Here is a 10304-nt window from a genome sequence, read left to right on the forward strand (position 1 = left end):
CGGGTGTCTTCTCTGGCCCTCTGCCCAGGGATGATCCACAATTTGGGGAAAGGTTAGGCAACACCCAGGTTGAGCTTCTGTTGGAGCAAACCTAATCACGGGGAGGTACCGTAGAAGATCCGCACCCTTTTAAGTTACACAACCTGCCAGTCCCGTTTGGGTAGCAAATGAAAGAGGCAAGAAGGTAGTGAACAATTATTTTAATTTCCCCCCCCCCTGTAATTAGAGGAAGGGGAATCATGAAATTAAAAGTGTGATTTTATAGGAAGGCCTCCATTTGTGGGCAAAAGCAGTTTGTGGAATCTTGGGGTGCTAGAGGTAAAAGGGTAAAAGGCAAAGGACCCCCTGGACGGTTAATTCCAGTCGAATTTGACCGTGGGGTTGTGGCGCTCACCTCGGTTTTCAGGCCAAGAGAGCTGGCGTTTGTCCACAGAAAGCTTTCCAGGTCACGTGGCCAGCATGACTAAACCGCTTCTGGCGCAACGGGGCACCGTGACAGAAACCAGAGCGCATGGAAACGCCGTTCACCTTCCCGCCAATAGATGACATGATAGGAGTTTATAACATTCGGCATGGCATGGATGGAGAAAGGATTTTCTCCCTCTGTCATAACTCTAGAATTTATGGGCATCCAAGGAAGCGGAATGTTGGAAGATTCAGGACAGATCGTTTAGCTTTGGAACTCCCTGCCTATTGAGATAAAGTACGTGCCTTCCTACTGTAGTCTCTTTGGCACCTGATAAAAACGTTCTTGTTTAGACACGTCTCCCCACATGCTTAGAAAGTTGGAATAATTTTAATCTGTTTCAGTATGTTTTAAAGCATGGTTTTGAATTTTTCTTGGTTTTACTGTTTTATCTTCTTTGTAAACCCCTGGGACTTTTTTTTTCAATTAATAGGTGTATGCATTTTAGGAAAGAAAGAGAGAGAGAGAGAGAGAGAGAGAGAGAGAGAGAGAGAGAGAGAGAGAGAGAGAGAGAAAGAAAGAAAGAAAGAAAGAAAGAAAGAAAGAAAGAAAGAAAGAAAGAAAGAAAGAAAGAAAGGACTTCTTCTCATAACACTAGTACTTGCAGACACCCACTAAAGCTGAATGTTGGGAGATTCGGGACAGACAAAAGAAAGTCCTTCTTCACACAGCACAGAGTTAAACTGTGGAACTCCCTCCCACAGGAAGCTGTCATGGCCACCAACATGGACGGCTGTAAAAAAAGGATTGGACAAATTTATGGATGGCTAATGGCTGTGATGACTCTGCTCAGCCTCCACAGATGGAAGCAGGGATGTTTCTGAATACCAGCTGATGGAAACTTCAGGAGGGGGAGAGTTGCTCTTGCACTCAGATCCTACTTGGGGGTTTCCCTAGGCACAAAATTGCTAGGGGTGCAAAATTTCCACACCCGGTGCTGCCTCAATACAGCTGCAAGCTTCCGTCCCCGGGCTCCATTGCAAACCAGGAAGCAACCTCTCCAGACAATGGAATGACTCTTTCTTTTATTATCTCTGTGGTTTCGGTCTCCTGGGTGACTCCCACCGTTTCCCTACCTCCCCCCATCCCCTCCGCAAAGCCCTGGGCACTGGCAACCCACACTATGCCACTGACCACCGGGATAATGTCAAACCTAGAGCAGTTTTCTGGTTATTCCTCTTCAGCTGATGAGCTACCACCACTGAAAACATAACTACGTATATCGAGGTTAAATTTGCATTCATTGCTCTATGCACTTTTGTCTCTGGCCCACGCATCGCCAGCAAGCGACCCCCAGATGGCTGCCCAACATGGAATGTGGCCCTCGGGCCCTCATCCATGCGAGTACAGCAAAGCGCCCTGCCTGTTCTCAGGGTCTAATGCCCTCCTTCCCTCCCTACCTGCTTTACTTCTCGTCAGGGTGTCTGGGGAAAAGATCTGGTGGCTCGGCGTGGTGCGTCTAATTTGACCACCATTTGTCATTTTAGTTTCTGGCCCCCAGATGGGATCATCTGTCACCCTCCATCATTTTCTGTAGGAACCCAAAGGCCTCTGACAGAATGTGAGCCATTTGGTTTTCCTCCTCCCTTCTCAGGGAATGCGTGTTCGGCTCAGAACTACTCTGAGATGGTTATTTTTCACATGCGTCGGGGAATCAAGTTGTTTGGGGTTGTCCGATGTGCTGAAACAACCATCTCGAAACTCAGAGGTGGAGCCTTGAAGCTAAATACCTCAAGGACTGCCTCTCCACATATGTCATCATCTGGGGCCTTTCTTCAAGTGCATCTTCCACAAGAGATCAGGAGAGTGGCAACCTGAGAACAGGGCCTTTTCTGTGGTGGCTCCCCGTTTGTGGAATGCTCTCCCCAGGGAGATTCACCTGGCGCCATCACTACAGATCTTTAGTTGCCAGGCAAAACATTCCTCTTCTCCCAGGCCTTTGGCTAATAGAAGAAGAAGAAGAAGAAGAAGAAGAAGAAGAAGAAGAAGAAGAAGAAGAAGAAGAAGAAGAAGAAGAAGAAGAAGAAGAAGAAGAAGAAGAAGAAGAAGAAGAGTGGTTTGGATTTGATACCCCGCTTTATCACTACCCGAAGGCGTCTCAAAGCGGCTAACATTCTCCTTTTCCTTCCTCACCCACAACAAACACTCTGTGAGATGAGTGGGGCTGAGAGACTTCAGAGAAGTGTGACTAGCCCAAGGTCACCCAGCAGCTGCATGTGGAGGAGCGGGGAAGAGAACCCGGTTCCCCAGATTAGGAGTCTACCGCTCTTAACCACTATACTGGCTCTAATTAAACATGGCCTTCTGACCTGTGGGAGGGTTGTTGTTTTTGTTTGTTACTATTGAATGTATGTATGCTATGTATCGGGACACGGGTGGTGCTGTGGTCTAAACCACTGAGTCTCTTGGGCTTGCCGATCAGAAGGTCGGCAGTTCGAATCCCCACGACGGGGTGAGCTCCCGTTGCTTTGTCCCAGCTCCTGCCAACCTAGCAGTTCGAAAGCACGCCCAAAAGTGCAAGTAGATAAATAGGTACCGCTCCGGCAGGAAGCTAAAAGCCGTTTCCATGCACTGCTCTGCTTTCGGCGTTCCATTGCGCCAAAAGCCGCTTAATCATGCTGGCCACATGACCCAGGAATGATCATGTGCACAAACGCCGGCTCCCTCGGCTAGTAAAGCAAGATGAACACCGCAACCCCAGGGGCGCCTGCGACTGGACTTAACTGTCAGGGGTCCTTTACCTTTATGGTATGTATTTTTGTGTTTTTATATTCTAAACCAGGGGTCCCCAAACTACGGCCCCTGGGCCGGATGCGGCCCAATCGGCCTTCCAATCCGGCCCGCGACGACCCCCGCCGCCCGCTGCCGCCGCCCGCTCTCACGGCGCGCGGCGCAGCGACGATCTAAAAAATCAGCAAAAAATCACCGAAAATCCTTTGTGCGCATGCGTATGGGCCTCTCCCGACCCGGAAGAGGTCATTTCTGGTGCACTTCCGGGTCGGGGGAGGCCCATACGCATGCGCACAAGCGATTTTCTGCTATTTTTTCCCCGCCCGTGTGCGTGTGCGCATGCGCACGGGCGCGCACTCCCCCGCCCTCCGGCCCGCTGCGCGCATACTCCCCTACCCTCCGGCCCACCGCGCGGTCGGCGCGGCGGGCACCGGCCCGCCGCGCGGTAAGTCTGGGGACCCCTGTTCTAAACCATCCTGTGATCTTCAGATGTAGGGCAGTATAAAAATTTAATAAATCATAATAATGATTCTCCCTGGTTGAGACGGGTCCATGCCCTAAGTTTCACTGGAAAAAAATTGCCTATGAATTGTCTATGACGAAAGTTTGGACCGGAATGGGTAGGTAGACCTTCCAGCAAAAGGGCCAACCCAATAGCAAGGGTGGATGAAACTCAAAACCTGCTCGCCCCGGCTTACAAAGGCATGTGACCCAACCCTGGGAAGGTCTACTGCACAAGCTCCCCTGAACTGAATGGGAGAACCTCCCAGGGGATTGTGCCCAGAGATGGAACTGCCAGGTGTTCTCCCGTGAGCCAGGTCTGTCAAATAATAGACTCCACAACTGAAAAGAGTACCATGAATTTATTTTCCCCTGGGGCCTGAGACAGCACCGTCAACGAGAAGCATCTGCCCCAGATCTTTTTCTCGGGTGTGTCTCCTTCAACCTGGCTGTGAAGAGGAAGCCGCTTGAGAGTATTCCTTTGCAGTTTGGGGTCTTAAGTGTCAACGGGGATGGTGGCGAGACGCACAGCATTTCTCTGCAAATTTCAGCCAGCGGGTAAAGTCTCAGCTCCGCTGCAAAGAGAAAAGAGGGGAAGAAAGAAATGGTAAAATAGAGAATATGGTAAGGACCATTCGTCGACCCGCTTGGGGTTATTATTATTATTATTATTATTATTATTATTATTATTATTAATTGAATACAGTACCGCCCTATACCCAGGGGTCTCGGGGCGGTTCACAGAATAAAATCAATATATAAAACCACAAAATACCTAATAAAAATAAAAATAACAACCCAATAGCCCCCCGTCCCCCCCCAAAACACATAGGATGTAAATCAGATCAGCCAAGGGCTTGGTTAAAAAGGCCTGGTTAAAAACGAACGTTTTTGTCTGGCGCTTAAATGGGTATTATGAAGGCGCCAGGTGAGCTTCCCTGGAGAGAGCATTCCAGAGACGGGGAGCCACTGCAGAAAAGGCCCTGTTCTCGTGTTGCCACCCTCCGGACCTCTCGAGGAGGAGGCACACGAAGAAGGGCCTCAGGAGATGATCTCAGGGTCTGGGTAGGTTCCTATGGAAAGAGGCGGTCCTTGAAGTATTGCGGTTCTGAGCCATTTAAGGAATCATAGAGTTGGAAGGGACTCCCAAGGGTCCTCTAGTCCAACCCCCTGCAATGCAAGAATCTCAACTGAAGCATCCATGTCCGGTGGCCATACTGTACCATTAACCCTCACCTGTTCTGTTGTTCCCATCCTATGAAAAGGATACTACTGATGAGCATTGCTCACGCAGGTCCTTAGGACTCCAACTCCCATCAAGCCCAACCAGGGTAAGGCTGCCTATTAACAACTTGGGACCTCTTCAGCTACAAGATGCATTAGCTGAGATTCCTGCATTGCAGGGGGTTGGACTAGAGGACCCTTGGGGTCCCTTGAAGCTCTACGATTCTATGAGATCACCTTGCCCCACATGAGCCCATTCAAACGCTTTGATTGGTGGAATTATAAGACCTGCTCCACATTTGTAATAACTCGCTAATTCAGCGTGGCAGCACCTACACTTTGGAACTCCCTGCCTATTGATAGGTACCTTCACTGTACTCTTTTCGGCGCCTGCTAAAAACATCCTTGTTTAGACGAGCCTCCCCAGATTCATAGAAAGTTGATGTGAATTCTAACCTGTCTTAGCATTTTAACTTCTTGTAGGTTTTAAACTACTATTGTAAATTTTCCTTGATTTTCCTGTTTTACCTTTACCGGTTGTTTCTTACCATGTATAAATCTTATGAAATAAAATGAACAAAGAAAATAAGATTTATTTATTTTTGCCGTTTTTTTTAGTTGACCTTCAATATTTGTGTCTGTGCCTCTGATATTTACATCAGGGAAATGGCATGGGAGGGGTTAAACCTCTCCCCTCTCCCCAAACCTCCTGGTCTGGCCAAACTCAGAGCCCTGAAAAACTGTGTGTTTCGGATTGTCGCCAGCCAAGCGCTACTCAAAGTAGGTGCATCAAAATTCATGGGCCAAAGTTAGTCACATCACATACATTTCTGAGCATGAGAGCACCCTCAGTTTTGGTTGTTCTTTAAAAGCTATTCTGTGCATCTCAAATATCTTGAAACAAAAGGTGGTTTGAGAACTGAGGATTAGGGAAAGGAAAGAAGGAAGGAAGAGAGAAGGCCAGCTTCTTGCACATTTCTGATTCTGCCCAATCTTCATCCCAAAATGGGAGATATGGCAGGAATGGGCATAAACATCTACTTTATTTTCTCTTCGTTTTCCTTTCTCCGTATTTCCACATTTTTCCCTGGGAGAAACCCATGCTAAAGTTCTGACAGATATATGCCTAATATATACATTTTTTGCTAAGCATCTTCTCGTAATAAAATGCGTCTTTGCATCTTGTCATTTCCACGAGATCACATCATTTGGTTTTTTTTTGGGGGGGGGGACAAGCAGAATGCAAAATTCAGGGAAGCACAAATTTAAAAGATAGGTATGAATTGAATCGAATTCCTGCCCTGACCATGGGCTCCCTGCCCTTGGCCACATCTCCCATCTTCCTTCATCCACGCGTCGCTGCCAAACTCTTCAACTGGAAGCTCCTCAGGGCAGAGAACTCTCCTGCAACATTTAATGTGAGTTTGTTAACCTGTACCTAGAATGGAGGGCCTCGGGGGTCTCTGGCCACCATCAGCTTCTCAAACTCCTCGTAGGTGACTTTCCCATCCGAGTTGGCATCCACCTGTTTCATCATCTCCTCCACCTTCTCGTCAGTGAACCTCTCCCTCAGGCTGACCAGCACGTGCTCAAGGGAGCGCATGACCTCTCCCAGCTCCGACGAGGTGATCACCCCATCGCCGTCTGTGTCGAAATGTGTGAAGGCCTCTTTGACCACGCTGAGTTCTGCTTCTGTGAATCGGTAAGCCATGGCGTGTCCGTCTTCTGCCCAGCACAGCCTCTGCTCGTTTCTCTCTCTCTCTCTCTCTCTCTCTCTCTCTCTCTCTCTCTCTCTCTCTCTCTCTCTCTCTCGTCTCCAGGAAATTACTCGCTCATTATCCCTGCTGAAATGGGAAAATCTAGCGTCTGCCGGAAGGAGGAGATGAAGGGACGGATTGCTTCGGTCCACACCCTGGCCTGGAGAGGGATCTACTTGTTTGTGGTGAAACCAGTCAAAGGAACAGCTTTGCCCCAGTGAGGCTTGGCAGAAGCCTCTTATAGGCTTGGCAGAAGCAGTTGGTGCCCTGCCATCGACATCCTACATCTCTGCAACATCAGGAATGCGAATTGGGTGGAGCTCTCGCACAGCGCAACTTTCATAGCATTATCCGTCCGGTTTTGTGACATCAGGATGAAGCCCTAAGATGTCCCTAGTTGAGTGTGTGTGTGTGTGTGTGTTGTTGTTGTTGTTGTTTTTGCAAATTCTGTCAACTTAAGTTGCCACCCTGGTTGTTTCCATACAGTGGTACCTCTACTTACGAATAACTCTACTTACGAATCTTTCTACTTACGAATGGAGCTCTGTCCGCCATCTTGGATGCAGTTTAGATAGGATTTTTTCTACTTACAAATTTTTAGATAGGGTTGCTTCGACTTACGAATTTTTTCTCCCAATGCATTCTTATGGGATTCGACTTACAATTTTTTTCGACTTACAAATATGCATTCGGAACGTATTAAATTCATAAGTAGAGGTACCACTGTATTTCACTACACTGGGCTTTGCCCTGATTTCGGAAGATGAGAGCATCAGAGGATGCCTGGAGCAGGATCAGGCCGGTGGCCCTTCTAGTCCAGCACCCGGTTCCTCCAGCGGCCAGCCAGATGTTTCTGGGAAGCCCACAAAAGGCACATGAGTGCAACAGCTCTCCGGAAGTAAGTGAATGAGCAACTAGGACATAAGTTGGTATCCTCAGTTTGCCCTGCTCAGATTTGCCCTGTTGAAATTCTTTGATTCCTGCATTGCAGGGGGCTGGACTAGAACAGCCCTTGGGGTCCCGCCCAACTCTACAATTCTATGTTTCCCAAGGCTAATGAAATATACTCAGAGTCCTGCAGTGGCTTCATGCTCTGTATTGCAGCTTGTAACACTGTGAATGAAATGCCCCCCAAACCTCAGGCTTTTATATACATTATTTACACAATGAGTCCCGTCCGATTGGCTGATTCTGCTTCCCTCCTGGAGCCTGATTGGTCTTTGCCTGCAGGCCAATCAGTTGTTGCATTCTATGATCCCACCAGCCTAATAGGCTGCTTAACTTCTTCCTGGAGCCTGATTGGTCTTCTCCTGCAAGGCAATCAGTTGCTGCATTCTAGGATCCTACTTGCCTATTGTTCTAGGATCCAAGCTTAGTACATAACAGCTAACTTTGGCCCATTCATTTAAGTGGCTCTGCCCTGAATGCAACTTAGATAGGAGTTCTCTTTTTCTCTTTTTTCCTCTTGCTTTCCCTTTTTTTTCTTTTTTTCTTTTCTCCTTCCTCTATTTCCCTATTTTCTCTCTCTCTCTCTCTCTTTGGTTTGTGTTTTTGCTTAGATTAGGTTTTACGTTTCGACAAAAAGAGATTTGATCATAAACTTTGTGTTCTTTTCCCAAAAAACTTAATAAAACCGATTCAAAAATAAAATAAAATTAATTTAAATTAATTTAAATAATTAAAATAATTAAAATTAATTAAAATTAATATAAATAATTAAAATTAATATAAATAAAAGAGCCCTCTCCCCTCCTGTGGTTTCCAGGAACTGGCATTTAGAAGAACTGCTTGCTGCTTCCAGCAGTTTGAGAAGCCTCTCGAATTTGCAGGGTTGCAGAGAAACAGAGGGCAGGCTGCCCTTTGCCCAGTTTAATTTGTCAAATTTCTCCTGCCTGCTACACCACCAATTTCCCAGGAAGAAAGGCTTCTGGCCAGGCGAAAGAAAAAGTGAGAGCAGAGAACATAAGCGAATGACTACGAAGGGAAAGTGCAATTTGTGGAGCTCTACAGAGCTCCCTGTGAATTAAACAAGGAGCTCCGTGAATTAGTAGTCATCATTGGCCACAGCAAAGTCTACAGGCCTGTGGCAATACCTGCTCATGCCCACCCCTGTATCGCCTCTCCTACAGGTGAAACTCGGAAAATTAGAATATCCTCAAAAAGTGCATTTATTTCAGTAATGCAACGTGTTATTATTTATTTTAATTTTAATTTTTACAAATGCTTTCTTTTGGAAATTTGACAGTAATAAAACAAATAGGTAAAGGTAAAGGAACCCCTGACCATTAGGTCCAGTCGGGGACGACTCTGGGGTTGCGGCGCTCATCTCGTTTTACTGGCCAAGGGAGCTGGCGTACAGCTTCCAGGTCATGTGGCCAGCATGACAAAGCCGCTTCTGGAGAACCAGAGCAGTGCACAGAAACGCCGTTTACCATCCCAATGGAGCGGTAAACAAATAAAACAAATAGTTACAAAAATAAACATCACTATTACATTTCGTTAATTACATTCCATTTATAATTGACCCGCCTAACGGCAAATAATTACAATTACAACAAATAAAGGCTTGACACATCTTGCTTTGCATATCATGCATCTATCTCATATATTGGTTTCACCTTTTAAGTTGCATTACTGAAATAAATGCACTTTTTGATGATATTCTAATTTCCCAAGTTTCACCTGTATCCCTCCTTTCCCTTCGTTCTCTCTCCAGTTGAGTTTTGGGACTGTAGGCACCTTGGGGCAGGGAACTGCCTCCTGCACCCCACCGCAAAGCAATGTACCGCCGTGAAAATTGCAACGGTTTGTTACCTAGGGCCTTCACTTCTCCATCATCACCCGGACGAACTCTTCGTAGTTGACTCTGCCGTCCCCGTCCACATCGGCCTCCTTGATCATCTCATCCACTTCTTCGTCCGTCAGCTTCTCCCCCAGGTTGGTCATGACGTGCCGCAGCTCCGCCGTGCTGATGTAGCCGTTCCCGTCCTTGTCGAAGACCCGGAAAGCTTCCCGGATCTCCTCCTCGCTGTCGGAATCCCTCGACTGCTTGGCCATCAGCGAGAGGAACTCGGCGAAGTCCACCGTGCCGCTGCCGTTGGCGTCCACCTTGTCGATTATGCTCTGCAGCTCGGCTTCGGTGGGGTTGTGGCCCAGGGAGCGCATGACGGTGCCCAGCTCCTTGGTGGTGATGGCCCCGTCGCCATCTTTGTCAAAGAGCGAGAAGGCCTCTTTGTACTCGGTGATCTGCTCCTCGGTGAGTCGCTGAGCCATGCTGCTTGCCTCCAATCTCGCAGCGAGCAGCCTCTCTCTCTCTCGCTCTCGGCAAGAGAAGCACTCGGTTGCAATCCCTGCCAAAACAGGAAAATCTAGCATGGTGCAGGGGCGTAGAGTGACGTCAACCCACACCCTCATTCGTGGCCTAAGGCCTGGCTTTGGATCCTGCTCCTTTCTGGAGGAACTTGCTGGCAAGATAGACTCACCAGGCGTGGTCTGATGCCAGAGATGGAGGGCGCTCCTCAGGGAGGGGCCGTAGCTCCGTGAGAAAAGCATCTGCCTAGCAAGTAGAAGGTCTCAGGTTCAAATCCTAGAAATAGGGTTGTCAAATTTGCAGATGACACAACCGT

At 47.7% G+C, this 10304-nt stretch overlaps 2 protein-coding genes across 2 annotated transcripts; both read right to left on the reverse strand.

Moving 5' to 3' along the window:
- Positions 1-4044: 4044 nt before the first annotated feature.
- On the reverse strand, positions 4045-10029 carry LOC118091534 (neo-calmodulin). Its single transcript, XM_088651762.1, has 2 exons — positions 9493-10029; positions 4045-4272 (listed from the first exon to the last, which is right to left on the reverse strand). The coding sequence occupies exon 1, from the start codon at positions 9949-9951 to the stop codon at positions 9502-9504; it is 450 nt and encodes a 149-aa protein (XP_088507888.1). The 5' UTR covers positions 9952-10029; the 3' UTR covers positions 4045-4272; positions 9493-9501.
- LOC148684680 (calmodulin, striated muscle-like) lies at positions 6360-6632 on the reverse strand. Its single transcript, XM_088651915.1, has one exon. The coding sequence runs from the start codon at positions 6630-6632 to the stop codon at positions 6360-6362; it is 273 nt and encodes a 90-aa protein (XP_088508041.1).
- Positions 10030-10304: the final 275 nt, after the last annotated feature.

This window comes from Zootoca vivipara, chromosome 9 (assembly GCF_965207765.1).
Source record: "Zootoca vivipara chromosome 9, rZooViv2.hap1.1, whole genome shotgun sequence".
NCBI lineage: Eukaryota > Metazoa > Chordata > Lepidosauria > Squamata > Lacertidae > Zootoca > Zootoca vivipara.

What these genes read in the sequence shown, in the direction of transcription:
- LOC118091534 (XM_088651762.1), bottom strand. Translation starts at nt 9,951, where the DNA reads ATGGCTCAGCGACTCACCGAGGAGCAGATCACCGAGTACAAAGAGGCC.
- LOC148684680 (XM_088651915.1), bottom strand. Translation starts at nt 6,632, where the DNA reads ATGGCTTACCGATTCACAGAAGCAGAACTCAGCGTGGTCAAAGAGGCC.